This window comes from Dama dama, chromosome 17, assembly GCF_033118175.1.
Source record: "Dama dama isolate Ldn47 chromosome 17, ASM3311817v1, whole genome shotgun sequence".
Lineage (NCBI taxonomy): Eukaryota > Metazoa > Chordata > Mammalia > Artiodactyla > Cervidae > Dama > Dama dama.
The window spans coordinates 63346787-63371480 of NC_083697.1; the positions used below are offsets into that span (position 1 = coordinate 63346787).

General features: G+C 43.6%; 1 protein-coding gene across 5 annotated transcripts in view; it reads left to right on the forward strand.

Annotated features, from left to right (window-relative positions):
• The window catches only part of CHRNA9 (cholinergic receptor nicotinic alpha 9 subunit), a 125335-nt gene that overhangs the window by 45663 nt on the left and 54978 nt on the right, over window positions 1–24694 (forward strand). For 2 of the 5 annotated variants that reach the window (XM_061164600.1, XM_061164608.1), the window contains exon 1: window positions 11880–12080. In XM_061164600.1, the coding sequence (XP_061020583.1) occupies window positions 12075–12080 (6 nt within the window). In that variant the 5' untranslated portion in view covers window positions 11880–12074. Of the gene's footprint in view, window positions 1–11879; window positions 12081–17019; window positions 17112–19678; window positions 19803–24694 lie in introns of those variants that run through there. The other 3 variants (XM_061164603.1, XM_061164601.1, XM_061164602.1) reach the window with 3 other exon arrangements.

A 24694-nucleotide genomic window follows, 5' to 3' on the forward strand; every position in this document is an offset into this window, starting at 1 on the left:
CCAGTCGTGCCTTCATTCACATCTCTTCATCTGAACCATCTGGAATAAATTTGGTTTCCTATGGGATTTCGGCTGGTGTACTCACCAAGTATTCAAGGTCATCTGTATGTGTGGGCAGTCAGTGAGCACTCAAAACTCTTCTTATGTGTTTTATGCACTCTTGTGCGCCTGATGTATTTCATAATTTAAACAGTTTAGTTTTTTTTTTTTTTTTTTAATTTTAAGTTCAGGTTGTACAGTCAAATTACCAGAATTTGAATTCCAGCTCTGCCACTCACTAGCCTGGCAGCCTTGTGCAAGTTAACTCTCCTCTCTGTGCATCAATTTCCTCATCTGTAAAATGGAGAAAATAGCATCAGAAGGCGGCAAGGGTTAAAGAAAAGAATGAATACAGGCAAAGGCTGCAATATGACTGGCACATAGAAAGTTTTCAACGGATGGCAGCTGCATCATTCAGTTGGCATATTGTGTATCTCAGAGCTGGGAGGCTCCTGCTCTTCAGGGGACTAAGACTTTATAATCCTGGACTGTTAAATGACCTACCGAAGCGCTGTGAGCTTGTGGCAGACAGTCCACCTCATTCTCGCTACCACCCTTTGGATTCTCTTGCTCTCAGCTGCATGAGCAGAGAGGTTTTGTTTCACTTCTTCACTTTTCATAAGCTGGCTTTCCAATCCAAGTTTCCTGTACTTTGTAACTTGCAGTATTCCTTGTTAGCACAAAACAGATGACTTTCAGTGCCTTACTGAAGGGATCTACAGAGCCTCCAATCCCTTATTTATTCATTCATCCTTTACGAGGCTCCTTATGCTTCCATGATGGCTCAGACAGTTAAGAACCTGCCTGCAACGCTGGAGACCCGAGTTTGATCCCTGGGTCAGGAAGATTCCCTGGAGAAGGGAATGGCTACCCACTCCAGTATTCTTGCTTGTAAAAGTCCATGGATAAAGGAGCCTGGCAGGCTACAGTCCATGGGTTCACAAATAATTGGACATGACCAAGCAACTAAAACTTGATGTTCTTTAAAGGGGGTGAGTCAAAGAAAGTAGAGAACTCCATCACTAAAAGAGATATCGATCTGAGCGTTTCTTCATCACTAGATTTATGATGTTATTTCATAATTATGTGTTTATATTTTCATGTCCCCATTGGACCATGACCTTCTTGGCACCAAGACTGAAAATAGCCAAAGCTACTGCTTCTGTGGAGTTTAGGATCTAGTTAGGTAGGGATAGCTGTGTATGTGCAGATAATAATTATGTAAACAAATCTGATAACTGTGGATGTGTGATCAGTGCTATAAAGAAACAAATTAGGAAAAGAGAGAGAGGACATTTGATAGTTTATTCTCTGAAGTGAGGAGAAGCCTGGTTGATGTAGACAGACTGCATTGTTTAAAAATAAACCCCCCCTCTGAAAAAGAGAGCAAACTTAACTTTGCCGGCCTCAAAAAAGGGACACTCAGGCTTTTCACAGTAATCAGTGTTCACTACCCAGTTCCCTCCAGAAGTGACGAACTTACCTGGGGATTCCAGCCCATCTGGCAATTCCAACCCTGTTGGGTTAGGGCTGTTCCGAGGGATGAATTAGCAGACTGGCTCAGAAAAGTGACACAGTTTACAGAAGGAGGCTGATGCTGGAGGCTTACACCAGCAAGTGGTTTCCAACGGATTCTGAAAACGAGGAAGGAAGTGACTTAGAACTCACAGAAGAGATAGGCCGCAAAGGAGAGCCAAGAGCTTGCCTGCTGCGTTCTGTGGACCTATTCCAAGAATTGGTGTGTGTATGGTAGCACAGGCTTGAGAAAGAGCAAGGTTACAGCACATTGGAGCCCACCTACTGATGCCGTTGTAGTACTCGCCCTTTATGGCCGGGTTGTTTAAATAAAGCATAGCAAGCTGCCCAATCTGTCTTCTGTCTGTGGAACTTTCATGCAGAGGGAAACAGGCAGGGGTGTAATTTACGAGTGAGTCACTGGAATTAACCGAAGGGTAGTTGTTGGATGGTAAAGCCATCATTTCAGGGAACTAAAGATTTACTGAGGGTTTTTGATTGAAGCTATTTAAAAAAAAAAAAAAAGTTTTCAGAAAGTCTGCAATAAATCACTGCACGTATGTACTTCTCAAATATATCTCTCCCTCCTCCTCATCATTTCCCTCTGCAGCCAGGTACCCCTGTCACCCACCTCTGGTTGCTCCAGCATCTGAAATGGGGCCTTGCTAATAGTAGACCCTGACCTCTATTTCCTGAGTGAATCAGTCTCCATGATCACCACCCCACATATTCATTTATAGAGCTCTTTAAATGTGTCCAAAGTGCCTTTCCACGTCTTATGGTACTAATTGCCAGTGTTTGCTTAGCATTCTCTAACTTTGTGTACGTTTTCTCCCAGGACCTCACAATCACGCTGTGTGTTATTATCTGGCCCATTTTACAGGCCAGGAAGCTAAGACTCAGGAAGGCTGTTGCTGCTGTTCAGTTGCTAAGTCTTGTCTGACTCTGCAACCCCGTGGATTCTAGCACACCAGGCTCCTCTGTCATCCACCATCTCCTGGAATTTGCTCAAATTCATCCCCGTGGAGTCAGTGATGCCAGCTAATCATCTCATCCTCTGCTGCCCCTTCTCTTGCCCTCAATCTTTCCCAGCATCAGAGTCTTTTCCAATGAATCAACTCTTCGCATCAGGTGGCCTAAGTATTGGAACTTCAGCTTCAGCATCAGTCCTTCCAGTAAATATTCAGGGCTGATTTTTTCAGGACTGACTGATTTGATCTCCTTGCAATCCAAGGGACTTTCAGGAGTCTTTTCCTGCACCACACTTCAAAAGCATCAGTTCTTCAGGACTCAGCCTTCTTTATGGTCCAACTCTGTCATCAATACATGATACTAGAAAAACCATACCTTTGACTATAGGGCAAGGCTAACTGACCCCATCTATGTGCATCTAGCTAATGCTTGGCAAAATCAGGATTGTGCTTAGATCTTTTGGTTCCAAACTCCCCTTTTTCCCGCTCTATCAGGATTTCATCTGAGGCTCAAGATGACCCTGTGAAGAAGTGAGAGAAATGAGAGCCAGGAAGGTGATGTGATGTGTCTAGGCCGTGCACACAGTTACTGTCCAGAAGTGAGGTCCCTTCTAAGCCCAGCTCATTAATATTATCATCTTTATTATCAGAACACATTAAAAAAATTGAACCCACTTCTACGTAGTTGCCTCTGAGTAACAAATTGAAAAGTCTGAAAGAAGGAAATTATCTGTAAGGGTCCAAACTGTATTTGCACTAATTCTCTGTACACTGCATGCAAACTCACACTAACTTTTTTTCTCTCCTTCTGTTAGTGTATACGCTTCTATTGAAGGTCTAATATCTAAATCAACATGGGTGGAACGTTTTCTTGTGTTCTCTATTATTTTTGTCTTATTATTTTAATTATTATGCCATATAGTATCACTGTTTATATATTATACTATAATTATTACATTATTATTAATGTGCTATTACTAGACTCACGTTTTTGGAGTTGGAAGGGATCTCAGGGAGGATTTGGCCCAAGCTTATCACTTTGCAGATGAAGAAACTGACTCCCGTAGCTGCCCAAGACGCAGAGCTGCCAGCAAAGCCGAGACTTGGAGGTCAGGTCTTGGCTCTCAGGAGCTCTTCCATCTTCCCTCAGGCCTCAGACCTCCCAAGCTCTACCTTTGAGATTTGGACTCTGTGTTTATTTGTTTCAGGTTTCAATGATGGAATTTTAAAGGTTTACCTTTTGCTTAAAATGTCAGGGACATTGGCAGGTGATTAAAAAAAAAGAAAATGTCAGAGGGAAAGGCCAACACGTGAAACCAGAAACAGCAGAGGAGCAGGAAGGCATAGGACGCAGCAGCCAGTCAGCAGCGCTGCCTTGCTTGTTATTAACAAGCTCAACAACCAGCGCTATGAACCCCGAAAACTCAGAGCTGGGCTGTCATGGGCTCAGGGGAAACCAGAGACACACTCTTCCTTCCTCCACCCAAATGCTCAGAAGGGAAATCAGCAAACCAGCCTGGTCAGGACAGGTTAAAAGAAGCATAAAGGAAAGAGATTCTTTACATAGATATGTATTTCTTTTTTTTTTTTAATACAAGTTTTATTTATTTCTGACTGCACTGGGTCTCTGCTGCTGCGCGGGCTTTCCTCTAGTTGTGGCGAGTGGGGGTTAGTCTCTAGCTGCGGTGCACCAGCTTCTCACTGCGGCGGCTTCCCTCTCTGGGGAGCACGGACTCCAGGGCGAGTGGGCTTCCAGGGCGAGTATTTGTGGCACGCGGGCTCAGTAGTTGCAGCTCCTGGATTCTAGAGCACAGGCTCAATAGTTGTGGCACATGGGCTTTGGTGTTCCGCGGCAGGTGGGATCTTCCTGGATTAGGGATGGAATCCGTGTCTCCTGTATTGGCAGGCAGATTCTTTACCACTGAGCCACCAGGGAAGCCGAGATATGTATTTCTATGCCTGTCTTTCCAGATTATACAAGTATTGCATCCTTGTTTAAAAAAAATAGAAAAAAGCAAAACAAAAGACAATAATTAAAATCACTGTTTTAATTATTATTGATAACACTGATTATCACTGTTAAACCTTTCTTTTTTTTTTTGGCATTTACCCCTCCAGAATTTTTCTTACACATGTATGTGTGTGTCTTTGCAAAAATGGGATCATAAGGTCCAATCTGATTTCCAACCTGCCTTTTAAATATCACTATATTGAGAACAGCTTTCAATTCCAGCGTATTAATGAATATACATACTCCTATGCCGTTGTATGTAAAGCAGCCTGGTAACTATTTCAGATTTTCCCCAGGAACCTGAAACCACATATTTGTTAATTGCATCTATGGGCGTCTACTGAACTTTGGGAAGTGTGTGTGTGTGGCCTTGCTTAAAGCTGTTGTAAAAACCACAGATATATCTGACACCCATGTGCTTTATGTATGTTAATTAATTTTCTTGTAAGCACCCAAGATGAAACTAATATTATTATCCCCATTTTACAGATGAGGAAACTTCCCCAAGGTCAGACACCTAGCCTGTGTAAGAGTCAGGATTCAGCCCAGGCTATGTGGGGCAAGCTTAAGCTCCTGACACTACACTTCCAAGAATGGTTCCACCTGTTGGGTTTCACACTCCAGCTCCTGTTACATAACTGGGGAGGGGGTGCTGTAGGAACTCCAGTCCTAGAAAGAAAAGTCTTAGTATGACAGGTATGACGTCCAGAGAGTTCTTGCTTTCCTATCAAGCTACCTGTAAGTTCATCACAGAGTTTGACGACCATCCATCCAGGTCTTTTTTCTCTGGTCTTCTCTGACCATCTTTCCCCTCCCTGTCATCCCATCTTTTTCTACTTTCTCTGTCCTTCCTGCAGGCTTGGGCTCCATGCAGAAGGTCCCCATTGGAGGCTTAAGCCCTTCAGAGTGAAACTGCTCTGAAACAAACACCCCTTTCCTTGGTTACTATTGACACCTGTCAGAAGTATTTGATGTTAGGCTTTCACAGTCACTTTCTTCCATTTTACCAGACTTCCTCCCAGGAAGGGCTGGGACGGGGTCTTGGGGAGGAAGGAAAGAGGGTGAGGGGGGAAGAAAACCCCCATCCTGCCACAACACAGAGCTTCGGATTTTGCTCCGCTTTGATGCTAACGCCTCTGGTTCTCCCTGGTTCATTCTGAAGTTCGGGGGTGGGGGAGGGAGGAGAGCATGAGAGCTGCTGAGCCTCTGAGCCATGGCATGGCTTTGGGAAGCTGTTTGATGAGGACCCTTGAATGGACACCTCTATTTCCCTCCCCTCCAAAGAACGACAGTCACCTTGGGTGAGTCTGCTGTTACAGCTGACTGGCTGGAGGTGTGTGTAGGACACACTCAGGGTCTCATCTCTTCCAGGAGGTTTTCAGAATGGAACTTGTCATGTAAGAAAATCATCTGGCCTCTCCAATGGGTCTGTGATCTTCTGATTAAACCACTGTGGTAAAAGACCTTTTCTTTTTCTTTATTTCCAATCATTGCAGACCAAGACTGCTTAAAAGTGCGATGAATTTGTGGAAGAAGAAGAAAAGACAAAGATTTAATAGGAAAAAATGAAGTAAAAAAAGACAAAATGCAAGTCCTATTTTTATTTGTAGATTCAATAGACATTACTGAATTACTAAAAAACACAAAATAGATACTCTTGATTTCTCTGCTTATCTTGCTGTGGTCCAGCAACAGTTTGCAGACCTGCCCTGCCGGGTCTTTGGATCACACTTTGAGTAACTTCGATCTAGTTCACTCGTCCCTTTTCTGTTTGGAAAAGTTCATTCATTTGCTCATTCATTCTCTCAATAAACATTTATTAAGCACCTGTTACAGGCCGGGCATATAGGTTGATCCTGACTTTCTCTGGTTTACTGTAACACCATGATTATATGTTATTTTTACATAATTAAATTTCAACAGTCCTGGAATATATAAAGATAACGTGATGTTCATCATAATAGCATTGGAAAGAAAAACTGTCTTAGACCTAGTCTGGGACAGATTCTTTCTGTGTGTGATGTCATTCAAAACCTCTTACTGGGGAGAAAATCAATGCTCCTGATAAAACACCTACACAACTTTCTGATAGACTGTAATGGGATTGAGACTTGTTCTGGGAAACCAGTCACCCTCGCACTTTCTTCCCCCTATCCCCTGTTGACCGTTAGACAACTGTGTAGTTGACATTTAGCCATACATTCTTTTCTTCCCTTTTCTAGTCTGATTATCTGGCCATTCCTATCATGTGTGAATCTTTGAAATGAACTCCTAGAGACCTCTTCCCTTGAAGAAAGCCCACAGCAGTTTGCCACACAATCGTATCTAAGAAAGGAGGAGACAGTTTTGATGGGTTGGCGGAGTTGGCAGGAACCTGTGACCTTGAGCAAGCTTTGTAATATTTCTGAGTTTCATTTCATCTATGAAATGGAGAGCATAATACCTCAGGTTGTGGGAATGAGGTGAGGCATTGGATGGAAAGTGTTTGGTAAGTAACGTGTGCACCTTAAGTGTTCACCATTGTTATCACATTATTGACCAGAGAAGTATTAATATGTATCAAGATGTCTTTTGTTACCCAAACGTTATTAACTGGAGACGTTTCAATATTCACTTACATAACAAATTGCCGGCCACAGGCATAAGTTTCTGCAAAAATTCCCCTGGTCAATAATGAGTTAAGATGATGCCTGTGGACTCTGGGTCTCCTTGAAGTCAAAAGGCCTGTGCTACCGAGTTACTCCTCTGCTCCAAGTCAAGCTCTGGGTCTTAGCTTGCTCTGGTGGGAATGAGGCTGGAAGGACAGACTCCAGCAGGGGGCTCAGGAAAGGAACTACCCAGAGCAGCAAAAGCCCAGTCCCTCAGGGGAGGAGAGGGCAACCCGAAGTGGGGAAAGTCAGCCAGGCTTGCTGACTGACGGGGTAACACTCAATTTCCCACACCTTGAAGTCTCCCCCTAAGGTTGAGGGGAGGGCATTAAGCTCGAATCCGCTTGGGGCCACTTCTGGCTGAAAGACTTACAGCAGGTGTGTGATCTGGAAGCCAGCCAAGCCGACTCACCCCACAGCTGTGGGAGAAGGCAGCGGTCTCCTGCGGTTTCAGCTCTGCGGCTGTTACTCAGGCGCCGTTTATGGGCTGTCCTTTTTCACAGCTTTTCTCTTCGCTCCTCGAGGTTTGGGCTGAGGGGAGGAGGGAGGTCTGTTTTGTTCTTTGTGCTCTTGGTAGAAGAAGCACACTTGTCATGTAGTGAACAATTTTTCTTCTTCAACCTCAGTTTATTTTTTCTGAGAGAGTAGAGTCTGTGTGTAAGAGGCTCTGGAAAAAGCGTGAGGGTGAGATGGAAGGGTCGAGTCAAGGCAACGTGAGGAGGGGAGACAGGAGTCTGGCCAGTGTTCCCAGACCACATAATATGGTGGAGACATATACACTGACCGTTCTCTGCCATAGTCCCCTCTCCCCATAGAAGAGGAGAAGGCAGCAGAAGAGAAAGCGTGTTATGCAGGTGGTACAGTGAAGGCAGCCCGCGGAGCACCCGTGTGAGGATTAGAAAATGGCGCCTGCTCTGGGTGCACATTGGCCTGACTGAGCTTGGCAAGCTCAGTACGTGTGGGCCTCCGGTCTCCACTGGCCCCTCTGCCTAGAGTTTGATTCAGGGAACAGTCTACACGACTGTGACCAGCAGCTCTGGCTGGGGGACCACGGTTCCCAAATGCTGTGAAAGATGAGGCTTCCAAGAAACTGATGTAAGATGTAAAAGCGGCCCTGGGTTAAGGCTACCATGTCTGGTGGGTGTAAAGATACAGTGCGTTTCCAGAAAGAAAGCCTTACTTCTAGGCAGTCCCTCTGCTCATGGTGTAGAGTCTTTACTTCCTCCACGAGGCATCAGTCAAACCCTGTATAACTGAGTTCTTCCCCTCCTCTTTTACCAAACTTGGTCTCCGTCTCTGTTCCCCCCTGTATTGCTTCTTTTGGCTCCCAAGGAAGAGGCTTTCTGGACTTCAAAGTGAACTTTCTACCCCCGACATTTCTGCTACTAAGACTCCCTCTTACAGGAAAACTCCGGTGCCTTATTCTGCTGAAAGAATCTTTTTTTCCCCTTCTTACCAAACATCACCTCTTTCAGAAAGGAGAAGAAGAAAAAGATAAGAGGGTAAAGGGATGTGAGAGTGGAGAAAATCCTGCCTAGTCACACATAACTTTTTGCTTTAATTCATTCCCTGCCTCCCCCACTGTGGAGAGAGTATCTAAAGCTTTCATCAGATTCTCAAAGGAGTCTACGAGCCTCAAATTTCAAGAGCTGCTGCTATCAAATGATTCACAGAATCCAAACGAAAGGGATGTAGAAAGTTCAGGGAGGGTTTATTAAATTAATTTTGTCCCACTGTCTGATTTTCAGGAGATTATCTAATTTCTTTTAGACCTTGAGCGTGAACACTGCCGCTGAACGTCCTACCTGGCTTGGATGGCCCCCAGAATCACATTATTGTAATTGCCAACTAGTAGGCAATCCCGTTCTTCATCCCCTCATCCTCCATATGTCACCAGAATTACAATCCTAAAGTGTATCTTTCATTGTATCTCCACCAAACTCCAGGCAGCTCATCGGTGTCAAAGTCCTCTGTTGTCTGGCCCAGCCAACCTCCCTGACCTTATCTTGTTCTGTTCTATAGCTACTCCTCCAATCCAGCTGGATTGGCCAATGTACTGCCCGCCGCATGAACATCATGAACATCAGCCTCCGGGTTTTTATCTTAACTTAGGTCCTTGTTACCCCTTCCCCCTCAGCTTTCCAGAACCTTCCCATCATTTAAGGCCAGCCCTCTGATGTGGCGTGCCCTGCTTCTGCGTTGCCACAGCACCCCGTTTCCCCCATCACAGACCCCATGGCTGTGTTCAGGAGCTCTTGCCTTCCCTCTTCACCTCTCTCATTGGCCAGTGAGTTTCTGCAGGACATGGTTTGTGTCTGGCCAGCGATCTCAATATTGCCTGAAAGTTAGTATGTGCTTGGTAAACGTCTGTTGGATAACTGAAGCCTTCTCTCACAATTGTAGTGCACGCCTCCACTGGGGCTGTATTTTCTCAAACTTTCAATATATTTATTGTTTTTACCAGTGACTGATAACCAGAATTACTGGGAGAGTTCTTATAAAACACAAATTCTCAGAGCTCTATTCTAGCTCTACTGAATTCGAACCTAAACAGGTGGGGCCCAGATTCTGTATTTTTACCAAGTTCCCTAGATGATTCTGATAACCTAGTTTGCTTTAAATCTGCAATTCTCAAACTTTCTTTTTTTGTCTTGGGGACACTTTACACTCTTAAAAATCACTGAAAAATCTAAAGAGTTTTTGTTGATGTGAGTTATAGTTATTACTGTTAACCAAACTAAAATCACAATCGATAAATGACAAAATATTTATATATTTGCTTAAAGTAATGATAAATCCATTCACCATGAACATAAATGACACATTCTTGATTCAAAAATATTTTCCTAAACACAAATTTTAATGAGAAGAGTACCATTGTTTTGCATTTTTGCAGTTTGCTTTCATGTCTAACTTAATAAATGATCGCTGGGTCTCGGTCTGCTTCTGCAGTCAATCTGGCACAATTCGCAATGCGTAGTTTTGGGTGCAACATACGAAGAAAATTCAGCTTCACATGATCAAAGAGAAGCACTTTAATAGGCTTTTTAGATCATTGTGGATGTTTTTTCCTTGAAAGTACTCCAAAAATTGATGTTATAATTTCTTAAAGGTTAGTTGCAATGTAAAATCTGAACCACATCGATGAACTCTGAACACTTGCAGAGAATGAGAGAAATAGGTCTGCCAGTCCTTAGTGTTATTAGAAAATAGTTCTGGCTCTTTTTTGAGGTTTCTACAGTGATTATTATTCATTACTTTTACAACTTTTTCATGAAGATAATTCTCACACTGTTTAATTCACTCAGCAAACATTGTTGAGTGCTGTGTGGCAAGTGGTATTCTCGGCACTGAGGCTCTAAATGTAACCTATCCCACGGTGAAATTAATTGACCACAGAGGCCCCAATTTCAGAATTGCCTCCTTGAGAACCCAATTTCAGGGTTGCTGCTAGGCCATCTGACACCTTTGTGTATATTAGAGGTCTCACAGGCACACACTTCTGCAAGCAGAGCCCCCTGCTTCAGGTGGGCATAATCTCACACTGGACACAGGGCTTGGTGAAAGGACTGTGGGTATAACTGTAGCTACCACTCACTTGTTGGCTGAGTACTTTTGTGCAGTGAACAACTTAGGCAACTGCTCGAGGTAGCCTTACATGTTGTATATTTCTCTTGTTCTCTAAGCCGGTTAGCCCCAGAGCCAGAATTTGAACCTAGGTGGTGAGGCTCCAGAAGGTTCCAGGAAGTCTGTGACCTTAACCACTGGACTATGTAATCCCTGATGCATAGCGGACTCTCGCCAAATGGCAGGTGTGTGAGTAGTGGTTATAATATTACATCCTCTTAGACGTTAACAGATTTCTGTTGAGAGATTTATGTGACTTGAAAAATATGGTACTTCCTAAAGACTGGTCAAAAGAACTGAACTTATTTCATAGAGGGGCATATCCACACCGCTTCAGCACAAACAAATGTTCAACAACTACAAAGAACACTGGCCCACTTTGGTGTTAACTAGTAAGACTTTGTCACTGGGGCATTGATAAACCTCTCAGCCAAGTGACAATATTACCTGGTCACGTACCCTGTCTTCAACTGTGTCAGATGTTACTGGGTTTCAACTGGAAGACGACTGAGAACTGGTTGTTGGATTTATTAACATAATACTAACCTTATCAACAGCCCTTTCATCTGAAAGGCATTGGCAAAAACTTGATTAGAATGTGTTTGATTGGGTCGAACTGAATTTTTCGATTGGATCTCACTGAAATGTCAAAGAATGGGCCTTCATCAGCTGTATTTCTACAGATCTCTGTATTTTGTATAGTTATATTTCATTCCTTTACTACTTCATGAATCCTTGCAAAGTTTGGAGATGCAGGTCTGCAGACATCTCAGCTGCAGTTGTTGGTGGCCAGAGGGTGGGGGAGACCCACTGACTGCGGCAGAGTGATGAGACTACCTGGAATGTGGTGAGCCGAGAATAGCTGAGGTCTGGGGGAGCCTCTCTCCACCTGATCAAAGCTCTCACCTGCAGCCCTTCCTGCACCTGCGTGTGGAGCCCAGCAAGTACAAACAGCTTGACAGATGACCTGACCGAGGGACTGAGGATGTGGTTGGTGGGGGTGGGGGAGGGAGCGGGGAAGACAAAGACGGGGAGAGGGCAGGTGACTTTTTCAGTGCTTCCAAGAATCATCTGAACAGAGATTAAAGCTATGTGGAAGGGGCCAGGAGAGAATTAACCGAGGACTTGCAAAATTAAGCTTGGACTAAAGCACTGTGTGGCCGTGATCATCTGTTCTGCCAGCTGCAGGGTCTTCAATTACGAAAGGAGGTGACTGGTTCCTGTAACCTTGGACGTCCCTTCTGGTGCTCTGAGCTGATTTACATGACTGTAAGTTTTATGAGTTAACAGCAACGTTTTAAAAAAGCAAAACTTTTTTTTTGGTTTTTCTTTCCAACAAGTAGGAAAGAGTGTTTCAGAAATGAAGTTTGTTTTGGAACCTATACTACCTACCCAAACTAATAACATAAAATGTCCTTTCACTAATCTTTTAACACGTCTCGTCTAGCCTCTTTGGATATTTAACACGCTTCCCTAGGATGTTTCATAAATTTACATCAAGAGTGTATGGTAGGAAGGTCAAAAGCCAGGTTTTAGCATCATCAGATGGATCTGAGTTTAAGTTCTTTCGTGGCCATTTGTTAGCTGTGTGAACAAAGGCAAATTATGTAGCTTCTCCAAATTCCTGTTTTCTCAGATATAAAATTGGGGATAATACCAATACCATACTCATGGGTTTTTTCAGGGATGAAGTGAGATAAGTGAAGATTAAAACTTAACATGGGGTCTGGCACGTAGCAGGCTCTCATTAGCCGTTCTTAACACTGTCATTATCATCACCACCAGCATCACCTATGAAGTAAGAAAGGGCAGAAAGAATCATCCATTTTACAGCATGGAGAACCAGAGTCCATACTCAAACCACAAGATTCAGGAAGAAAACTGAGTTCTACCAACTCATCAATTAAGCTGTCTTTAGTCAGAAGCTCCCTTCCTCCGTAAAAGTGAAAGTGAAGTTCACTCAGTCGTGTCCAACTCTTTGTGACCCCATGATCTATGCAGTCCATGAAATTCTCCAGGCCAGAATACTGGAGTGGGTAGTCTTTCCCTTCTCCAGGGGATCTTCCCAACCCAGGGATTGAATCCAGGTCTCCCACATTGCAGACGCATCTAAACCCTTCTTTAGAGGAATGTCTGATGGATAGAGTGGCTTCTACTCCTCCATGATATCCAGGAGGAGGGAGATCTTCCTTTCCACATGCAACCAGAGGAGGACTTGGTGAAAGCTGACTGACTGTGACACCCTGGGTGCGAATGTTCCATCAGACAACTTGGAACCCAGAGAACGGGGATTATGCTGTGTTCAGCCCACCTATTGTCACTGGTGAGGATGAACCTTTTATTTCCCTGTTATAGTCTGATTGAGAGCTAGAAGTGTTGGAATTTTGCTTTGTTCTGTTTGGTTTTTAACAACAAGAAGGAAGGAATGTGGTTTGGGGGTAGGAATGAAAGAATGAGTCCTAGTGTAAACGTTCAGATCGCAGGTTTTAAGAGCATAAAAATTTTGTTTATATAATAGCTTTTTCTTATGTCTCCCAATAAAACATATCAATATTCAATTACATTTATTGATAAATACCAATAAAATAACATATTGTGATTATTCACTTTGAGTAATAGCCTACAAATACTTACACTTTTTATGATGGGGTAGCATAATGATCTGTATTTTCCAAACTTTAGAATTATAGTATACTTGATAATTTTCTTAAAATTTTAACTTGAAAGGTCTATTTGTATTATTCAATATCCTCTTCCAAGTGTTTTCAATGTGTACTGTATTCCTGTAGAATTGCAATTAATGTGTATTTATTATTTTGTGCACATGTATTTTTCCATTTGACACTGTTTTCTGAACAAATTTTCATGTTTTCCCACAGTGATATTTATTTTAAGGTTAAATATCCCATTGTATGAGTAGATGCTGTAAATATCTGAAGTCTTTTTGTCTATGCTATTTTTCTGAAGTATCTTCAGAAGGTGTTTTTACCTTGATCAGAAGGTATAAATATTTTATAATTCTTATCAAAGTTATTTAGTACTCAACAAATTGACATTATTTTGGTCCCTATCAGTTCTTAGGGTATTTCCAAATAAATAATCTGCTTTAAAATTAGCTTTAATTGATAATAATTTACCAGAACCAAATAAAGTTTAGAAATAATTCTTACAGGGGAAAGGGACTAAAGTAATTTCATTGAACATTAGAGACAGTTTGCATCTGTCTAGGCACTATTCATGGATTTAGTTAATAAGTGGGAAATCTGGGATTTAAACTTTGTCAATCTAGCTCCAGAATTTATGCACCAAATCATTGTCTGTTCTGATAAACTTAATTCTTAAAGAATCCACCAAGGCATGTGTGCGTGCTAAGTCACTTCAGTCGTGTCTGACCCTTTGCAACCTCATGGACTGTAGCCCGCCAGGCTCCTCTGGCCATGGGATTCTCCAGGCAAGAACACTGGAGTGGTTGCCATGCCCTTCTCCAGGGGATCTTCCCAACCCAGGGATCGAACCCATCTCTCTCATGTCTCTTGCTTTGGCGAGCGGGTTCTTTATCACTAGCGTCACCTGGGAAGCCCAAGGCATGTGTTTTTAATCTCATTTTACACAGAAAACTGAAGCCTACAGGGTTTCAATCAAGAGCTCAAACTAAGGTACTCATAGGGAGTGGGTGTAAGATGACGCTCTTCCCTTCACTCGTTTTGCTTAGAATATAAAGCTCTCTCAATCTGTATTGATAGTCATGGTTATAAGAACTCTTTTGGTGTGCTATTAACCAAATGACGAGAAAAGCAGCCACTCAAGAATGATAATGAGATGTTACTAGTGAGAGTTAAGACCTCTCAATTAGTCAACACAAACAACTTAAAGTTTAAGATGGCCATTCTTGTTAAAGATCATAGGTAAAGACAATGTGACCAGAGGAATGTTTAAGACATGACTTTGTCAAACCTGCTTGTGGCTCAAACAGTTAAGTCACTTACACTCTCAACCTCTGTTTCTTTGTCTTTAAAATGGGAAGAATAACGTCTACTTCATAGTGTGGTATAGAGATTAAATGATGTCATGCACTATAGCACATGTAACTGTTCAATCAGTGTTACCAACAATGCTGCTCAGACACTCAGACACCAACAGATATTCAGTCTTGTCTGACTCTTTGCGACCCCATGGACTGCAGCATGCCAGGCTTCCCTGTCCTCCACCATTTCCCTGAGCTTGCTCAAACTCACGTCCATTGAGTTGGTGATGCCATCCAACCATCTCATCTTCTGTCATCTCCTTCTCCTTCTGCTTTTTATCTTTCCCAGCATCAGGGTCTTTTTCAATGAGTTGGCTCTTCAAATCAGGTGGCCAAAGTATTGGAGCTTCAGCTTCAGCATCAGTCCATCCAATGAACATTCAGGACTGATTTCCTTTAGGATTGACTAGTTTGAACTCCTTGCTGTCCAAGGAACTTTCAAGAGCCTTCTCCACCACCACAGTTCCAAAGCATCAATTCTTTGGTTCTCAGCCTTCTTTATGGTCCAACTCTCACATCCATACATGACTATTGGAAAAACAAAAGCTTTGGCTATTACTTTGTCAGCAAAGTAATGTCTCTGCTTTTTAACACACTGTCTAGGTTTGTCATAGCTTCTCTTCCAAGGGGCAAACATCTGTTAATTTCATGGCTGCAGTCACCATCTGCAGTGATTTTGGAACCCAAGAAAACAGTCTTTCACTGTTCCCATTGTTTCCCCATCTATATCCCATGAAGTGATGGGACCGGATGCTGTGATCTTAGTTTTTGAATGCTGAGTTTTAAGCTTTTTCACTCTCCTTTTTCACCTTCATCAAGAGGTTCTTTAGTTTCTCTTTACTTTCTGCCATAAGGGTGGTATTATCTGCATATCTGAAGTTATTGATATTTCTCCCGGCAATCTGGATTCCAGCTTGTGCTTCATCCAGCCCAGTATGATGTACTCTGCATATAAATTAAATAAACAGGGTGACAATATACAGTTACCAACAACAAAACTTAGTGATCCTACCATTATTATGCCACAACTCTCACTGTTGTTCCGTACTTTGAGAAAATAGACCTACAAAAGAACATATAACTCATTAAAAACAAAACAAAACAAACAAACAAAAAAACCAAAAAAACAAAAAAAAGAATGACAATTAGTGTCAACTATCACTCAGCTTCTGTGTCAGAAAGAAGAGGGAACAGTGGCAGGAGCAGTGAGGAGCCACAGCATTCCAGCCTCCTCTCAAGGGGGCTGCTCTCCCCAGTTCAATATGGTCATGGGGGGCAGCAGGCCCAGCATGGCCAGGTATGGCAGTTAGCTATTGCTACCTGACAAACTACCCCCAGACTCGGTGACTTAAAACAATAAGCATTTATTATTTACCTACAACCTATGGATCAGGTGGGTAGTTCTTCAGTCTTGGCTGGATTCACTCATGCATGTGAGGTCATCTTTTGGGTCAGCTATGAGTTGTTTGCTGATCTTGAAGAGGCTCTCTTGAGTGTCTTGGGCCTTGGCTGGGACAACGGAGATAACTTGTGTTTGTTTGATATGATCTCTTACTCTCCTATGGGCAAGCCTGAGCTTGTTCACAGGGATCTTGGCATGTTTCCAAGAAAGAAAGAGCTATGTCCAAGGCCTCTTAGGTCCAGGGTTAGGACTGGCATGCTCATTTCTGTCATATTATTTTATTAGACAATTTTAAGATAGTTTATTATTAACCAAGAGTCATTAGGATTTACAAAAAAGAATAAGCATAGCTAGCTTAAGATAGCTGTTGCCAAAGAACCTCAGGAGATACCTGGGAAATACCACTTTGGACTGCCCAAGACCTCTGGCACTGCAGTGGAAGTTTCCTTCTCATGGGACTAGAGAAGATTAATAAGTGACAACTGTTATTCTCAGGTATGGCATACTTAGATCCATTTTGCCTTACTAAAAATAGGATGTGCATTCACAGTTATGGAGAATGATGCCTGCAAATTTCCAGCAAAATGATCATATTTGTCTCAAAATTCTTGTGTGTGTAGTCACTCAGTGGTGTCTGACTCTTTGCAGCCCCATGGACTGTAGCCCACCAGGCCCCTCTGTCCATATGACTTCCCAGGCAAGAATACTGGAGCGGGTAGCCACTTCCTTCTCCAGGGGATCTTCCCAACCCAGGGACTGAACCCAGGTCTCTTGCACTACAGGCAGTTTCTTTACCAACCAAGTCACCAGAGAAGCCCAAAACCACAGTGTGATGCATCAGCTGGGAACTGAACCCAGGCCTCCCGCACGGCAGGTGAGAATTCTACCACTGAACCACCAATGTAAGGCTCAAAATTCTTACTGGCATATTTCAATAAAAGAGTTGGGAGGATCTTGCATTTCAGGGGTCCACATGAGATCAGAGTGTTTGGATTAGATGTCTCCATAACTCATCTCTGTCATATTCTGTTGGCCAAGGCAACTCACAAGGCTTGATCCAGAGGCAAAATGTGGAGACGTAGATGTCAACTGTTTATGGGAAGCTCTGTAAAGTGACACTGCAGACCGTGTGGTCAAATGGAGGGGAGAAGAACTGGGGCCATCTTTGCAATCGATCGACCACATGCTGTCTTCCAAGTTTTCAGCAGAAGTTAGAAATCCAGATCTTTATCTATGAAATCTCCTGAGTTTTAAGTACTATCAACTAATTTACTACTTTCAAGACAGTGGTGGGTCAACACTCTGTGGGCCAAACACATCAAGTCTGAGTTGGATGTGGTTTGTCGGCCGTTTGCAACCTCTAGGTAAATAATTTGCTGATGTTTCCACAGCACTTGGCTGAGAAGGAGGTTTGAACCAGGGCTGTCTGGACTCCAGGCCCATATTCATTCAGCAAAATTTTCATGTCTTCCAAGTAAAGCCTTTGAAAAACAAAGATAAAGAAAACACAGTCCCTTCCCTAAAGGGTCTTCCAGTCAAAAGTGGGAGACAATATGTAAACAAACATTTAATTCATTTGATTAAATGCTGTGCTGGGCTGAGCTTAATCACTCAGTCATGTCCAAATGTTTGTGATCTCATGGACTGTAGCCCATCAGGCTCCTCTGTCCATGGGGATTCTCTAGGGAAGAATACTGGAGTGGGTTGCCTTGCCCTCCTCCAGGGAATCTTCCCAACCCAGGTATCGAACCTAGGTCTCCCACATTGAAGGCAGATCCTTTACTGACAGATTAAATGCTACAGATTGATTAATATAACTTTGGCTCTCTCTCTGCCCTTTCATATACGCCGCACCCTGAGGACGGAGGGATTGATCTCATTGGTAAATTTGGGGGAAGCACCTGGCTATGTTCTGCTGAGTCCTTCTGTGTGTGCGCTCAGGGCAGGGCCTGGCAAAGGAGAGTGCATGTCCTCTGAGCCTTCCTGCTGAGAGTCCTTCCAGAACAGTCCCTCCACGCTGTCTGCTCTCCACCCCCTACCTTGGTGGTGCAGAACTGCTGAGAATGGGCAGGAAAGCCACTTGATTCTGGGACTCAGGAAGCAAGCTCATTTAGCTCTCGTGTTAGGCTATGCATTCCTACCCAACTCTATCAGCAATGAAGGTGACATCTTGGCTTCTGGCTTTCCCTTCTTTTTAAATTTTATTTCTTATTAATAACTTGTTCAGAATTGGGATAGGGAAAAGACATAGAGACACGTTATTTATTGAGGGACAGCCTCAGAGACCTCAATGGTACTATGATTATTAGAGTATGTGGTATGTACTATATATATTATATATGTGTACTATATATACTATTGTAATATTATGTAAATATTATATGTAATATACATGTCAATATATACATATTTATATACATATATTGACATTATGTATATTATATTATGTATATCACATGATATTTATATTATATTACAATCAATATTTACATAATGTTACAATAGTGGTTACATAGTATATGTAAATATACACACCTGTGTATTCACACTCACATATACTCTATGGGCTTCTACACATTTGTACACAGGTACACACAGGCACTTCAAGGGCCCTGACTGCTCAGAAGCTTCACCATGCTGCCTCCTAGAACTCAACCTTGAGTTTGCGTGTACCTAAGTGGGGGTGTGAGTCTCATATTCAAGCAAAGGAAACAGACATGTTCTTAACCCAAACAAAAGCTGGCGTTGAAACCGTGGAACAGCACTTGCTATCATATTACAAAATTGCCCGTTATATTTTGACACACACTTTTCCTTCCAGGAGCCTCCTTAGATATCATCTGCTTCAGTCTCACGCTAGCTTCTGTTAGCATGTTGTTAACAAGGGCTTATGTCTTCCAGGAGAAAATGGGTTTGATTTCAAAGGACTCTTTGATTGCCTTCTGGGTCTCAGCATGTCCTGCGTTTACTTATTTACTGAGTGTCCTGAGCACCCAGCATGTGGTGGGCGCTGTGTGGGGCGCTGGGGTAACTGCAGAACATGGAGTCGCCTCCCTGCCCCCGGGGAGCTGCGATCTCCAAGGAGAACCTGAAGCCAAGAGAGGAAAGTGAGTGCCCACATCACACCAGGGCCCGGGGCCGAGGAAGGCCTCAGGTCCTGGGATCTCCGGGCCAGGCTGAGGACCAGTGGCCCTCTCATTTCTTCTGACGAGATTCTCCTTTCACAGCGCTTGCTTTTCACCTGGTGAACGCTTACTGCCTGGTGTGTCCTGAGGACAGTTTGAGGGGCACTATCCAGCCCTTTGCATATTTTCCATCTATCAAAGGAGACTGCAGACTCTCGGGTTGGGCCGGCTGGGGAAGCCCATCTTCCTCACCAGCTGCAGCCAGAAACCTCACCCGCTCACCCTCCTTCATTCTCTTTGTTTTTCCTCCTCCCAGCATGCTGCAGCCAAGATGAGAAGGAATCGGTCCCATGGAAGGAATTTCATGTCTCTCTAGCAGTTCGGCAAGACAAGCTTGAGAAGGAAGCCACATCAAAACGGGAGGCTCCTGCCACCATGAGGTATCTGCAGTGCGAATGAGTCAGTCAGCGCCCTCATTTCCATGAGGCGCCTGCAGCTACCTTAGGGGCAGTTAATACTTTCCATTCGCAGAGCTATCTGTGACCATTTACAGTATATGCGTAAGACTCCCCATGACACAACAACCCCCATGTCACCTCATGTTGACAAGTCAATTCTGGGCCCAGAGTAGACTCTGGTTTAACCAGCACTGTAATGTTCTAGATCCAGTCTCTGACCAGGAGCCAACATCTGGGGAAGTAAAAACCATGGAGTCAGACGACCTGAAAACCCCTAACGACTTTATTTTTCAATCAACTTTTTTTTTTTTTAGACTTATTACATATGAACCATTTTCAAAGGCTTTATTGAATTTGTTACAGTATTGCTCCTGCTTTATGCTTTTAGTTTTTTGGCCATGAGATATGTGGGATCTTAGTTCCCTGACCAGGGATTGAACCCACACGTCCTGCATTAGAGGGCAAAGTCTTAACCTCTGGACCACCAGGGAAGTCTCCCTAAATGACTTTAAGGATGTTATTAAAGTTTTAAAATATCAGATTGTGGTTCTATAAAATAATTTTGTTGAATAAGATAATGATAATACCCATCTCACAACGTAATTAAATTGAAATGAGGTCATGTACTCAGCATGCGGGTGGGCCATATATGGAGACTCAGTAAAAAGTTCACCTCTGTCATTCCTGGGGTATCCTCAGTCTTGCTGGTGACAGAGAAAGGAAAGAGGCAGGAAAACGTACTCCTTGGTCTGACAAAGGTTGTCCACAGTGCACAGAATGTACTTCCAATGCCCTCAGTACCACTTGAAGTTGGAATACTTCCCAATCCAGTCAGATCTTAGAGAGTTGATGGGGCACAGAGCTGCTGATGTTTTTTCCCATCCTGGAGACAATAGGTGGAGGAGGCAGGGCTCCAACTGCCCTGATACAACTGGATGGAGCAGGGAGAGCCTGTATGACAAACACTTTAGGCCAAAGCACCAACCAGAGGGTGATCCTGAGAGGCATCAAGGGAAGGCTCTGAGGTCAAGTTGGAGAAGTGGAAAAATGGAGAGAAAAACAAGAGCGAGAGTGATAATAGAGAAGGCTTGACTGAACTCTCCCTCTCTGTCCAATTCTCTCTCTTTTTCTCTCTTTCTTGAAAATGTGCAGGAGATGCTACCTGGCTGCATCGGGGCTTTTTTAGAAAGGTGGGCATGTCTACTGCCAGAGAACCTTCTCTGGGGAAAGGGGCAGGCCCAGGAGTGCACAGGAGTGCTCACTGAAACTTCTGTCTTACAGACGGGGAGTCCCTAGTGGGTGGTGGGCTGCCCTGCTGCCGGGGGGCGGGGGAGAGTGCTTTTAGCTCCTCAGGGTGCGAACCAGCTGCACTCAGAGAGAACGGAACATTCTCCTCCTTACATTGATTTAGTCTGATTTTCACTGTCAGATTCTTTAATGAAGGCCCTGGGAGTGGGTTGCCATGGTTATGCTGGTTTTAACATCTAGGAACTTAGGGCTAAATGGCTTCCCCCAGGCCCAGCAGCTTTTAGCTGCTGCGTTTAGATTTTTAACTTCTCCTCCTGGGAGACACTGTTCTGCAAAGGGGAAAGGACTGCAGACAGGCCTGTCCCGGGAGCCACGGGGGAAGGAGTTGATTTTGATTTGAAAAAATTTATGCTTTCTCCATAGACAAGAGGTAGAAAAAGGTGGTGATCAAGGGAAAGGGCTTCGTCAGAATCCCAGCTTTGTCCTATACCGTCGATAAGACCTTAAGGTGATGACCTTAAGCATTTGAACAGTGTGCACTTGAAGAGTTAAACAAGATGATATCTGAGCCAGGAGAAGATTCCAGTGAGTGTTGTTCATTAGGTTCTTTCACTCCTGTTACCGCAAGGGCTCCTAAAATAACCCCAGATGCTATGTCAATGGCTTCCCAATCTTCAGGAGGACTGAAGCAATTGCTCAAGGACCTTCCTCTCCAGCCTTTGAGACTTATGTGTGCCTGTTTTGACATCATCTCCCTCCGCTGCCATGCCTGGCCTGCCTCTCACTGTCCCCCTCTTTTTGATCCTCAACCCTGGCTTTTCATGAGGACTTCCAGGTCCTTCCTGGGTTTTCAGCTGAAGTCACCTCCTTGAGAGGCCTTTTCTTTTTTTTAAAAAAATATAATTTATTTATTTATTTTTGGCTGTGCTGGGTCTTTGTTCCTGTATGGGCTTCTCTGGCGGTGGAGTAAAGTTGGAGTTGGAGTGCATGGGGCTTCTCATTGTGGTGGCTTCTCTTATGGAGCACCAGCTCTAGGCTGCACGGACTTCAGTACTTGCAGTGTGTGGGTTCGATGGTTGTAGTTCCCCGGCTCTAGAACACAGGCTCAATAGCATGTGGGATCTTCCCAGATCAGGGATTGAACTCTTGCCTCCTGCATTGATAGGTGGATTCTTTACCACTGAGCCACCAGGGAAACCCAAGGGAGGCCTTTCCTAATCACTTTAATGGGGGTCGAAAACAGTCAGACAAGACTGAGTGTGCACACACACACACACACACACACACACACACACACAAAATCAACCACCCTACTTACTACTCAATCTATGTCACTTTGTTTATTTTCTTTAAATTCCTTATAGTCTGAATGATTTTGTCATCTTTAAATAGCTCATCATCATCTGAAGTTATTGTGTTTATTATCAATTTCCCCTGATTAGAATGCAAGCTCCTATTTTTCTTACTATATTCCTTGGGTTGAACCTAAACTTGGAGACCCTCTGCAAACTGTGCCCAGCATTTGGAGTCTATGAATTTAAATAAAACAAAAATTATACCTTTATTTTCACTAACCCCTAACTGAAATGTAGCATTTCCTTTCGTTGTGAATGTAGGCAACAAACCACAGTCCTTGAACTGCGCTTGAGACTGTCACCCACTGCCCTTTTACAGGTATCTCGAAATGTCATTTACGCTGACCACTAATAAGTTAAAGCATTTTCTAGACCCACCGCTGGATCTTGTTATTTAACACAATAATAAAGAAACATATATGTTACTGTATCAAAATTTTAAAATGTTTTAATAACTATTTTAATACATTTGGCTTTTTTTTTAAATAATCCCTTCTGTTTGTTCTATGAATTTAAAAAGCATTAGCCTGGTCCTTCCTGGTGGCTTAGATGCTAAAGAATCAGCCTGCAATGCAGGTGACCTGGGCTTGATCCCTATATTGGGAAGATCCCCTGGAGGAGGCATGGCAACCCACTCCAGTATTCTTGCCTGAAAAATCCCCATGGACAGAGGAACCTGGTGGGCTACAGTCCATGGGGTCACAAAGAATTGGACACAACTGAGCTGCTAAGCCGGAGAAGGCAATGGCACCCCACTCCAGTACTCTTGCCTGGAAGCTCCTACGGATGGAGGAGCCTGGTGGGCTGCAGTCCATGGGGTCGCTAAGAGTCAGGCATGACTGGGCGACTTCACTTTCACTTTTCACTTTCATGCATTGGAGAAGGAAATGGCAGCCCACTCCGGTGTTCTTGCCTGGAGAATCCCAGGGACGGGGGAGCCTGGTGGGCTGCCGTCTATGGGGTCGCACAGAGTCGGACACGACTGAGGTGACTTAGCAGCAGAATTGCTAAGCATAGTACAGCCTGGGACATAAGTCAACGTACATAACAGCTCTCTTCTTCCATCTTTAAAACCCTCAATGGCAGGTCAAGTCCCTCTCAAGTCTCAAATCTCTCCTACTTCTCCTTCCATCTTCTCTAACTCTTCCACCTTCCTTCCTTTTCCACTTCTAAGGGCACATTTGATTACATTGGACTCACCTGGATAATCCAACACACTCTCCCTATTGGCATAATCTCCCTATAGGTATACTCTCCCTAAAGTCCTTAATTTCATTTGGAAGGCTTTTTGTTGTTAGTTGTTATATAACATAGCATATATACAGATTCCATGGACATTTTAGGGGAGCTATTATTCTGCCTCCTCTATCAACGTTCATTGTAATCTTTTCAACTGTTTGTAATATGTTGGGGAAAAGAGGAGGTACAATAATATCTACCTTATCGAATCAAAGTGGTGAGGTTCAAGTGAACTAAGTAATCAGTGATATAAAGTGATATTTATATAGAATTCATCATCCTAAAAAAAAAAAAGCATTGGCCTGAGAAATTGGTCCATAGGTATCAACAGAGTTCTAACAGAGGTCATGGCACAAAAAAGGTTATTTATCTCTGCGGCCTAGAGCTTTGACATATAGTAGGAGCTTGATAAAAATGTTTTTGAGTGAATGAGTTAGTAGATGAAAGGAGGTAGAGAAGGAAACAGTGTCCTAAGCAGAGGAAATAGCATTCAGGGGCTGGGGGCTCTGTACTCTGTTCTAGAAACAGAAAAACTGTCTGGTGTGGTTTGAGCTTTGAGAGCTGGGCGGGGGGGTGGGGTGTTTTAAGCTGACACTAACAAGGCAGGCTGGCTGAACCTCACCCCGGGGCAATGGGAGGCTGACAGAAGGTATTAGGCAGGACAGGAATAATGATATTTGGGTTTTTAAAAAAATCCCTATGACTTCCAAGAGGAGAGGAAAATGAAGAAAGCAAGGGCAGATGCCAATTAAGAGGCTACTGTCGGTGGTTTAAAGTACACTGGAAGTGAAGGTGGAAAGGGTGGATGGATTTGAGAGCGATTTCAGAGGTGAAATAGACACCACTCGAGGGCTGATTAGAAGTAGGGGGTGAGGGAAAACAGGAAGTACAGAAGCACTGTGGCTTTCCTGCCTGAGTTCCTGAGTGATGGGGGGGCTCACTGAGGTGGGGACACCGTGGGAAGGAGGAGCAAGGTGTGGGGACAGGTCCCAGGGCACCTGACCCTGCAGGTAGCAGTGTTCTTATTTTGTT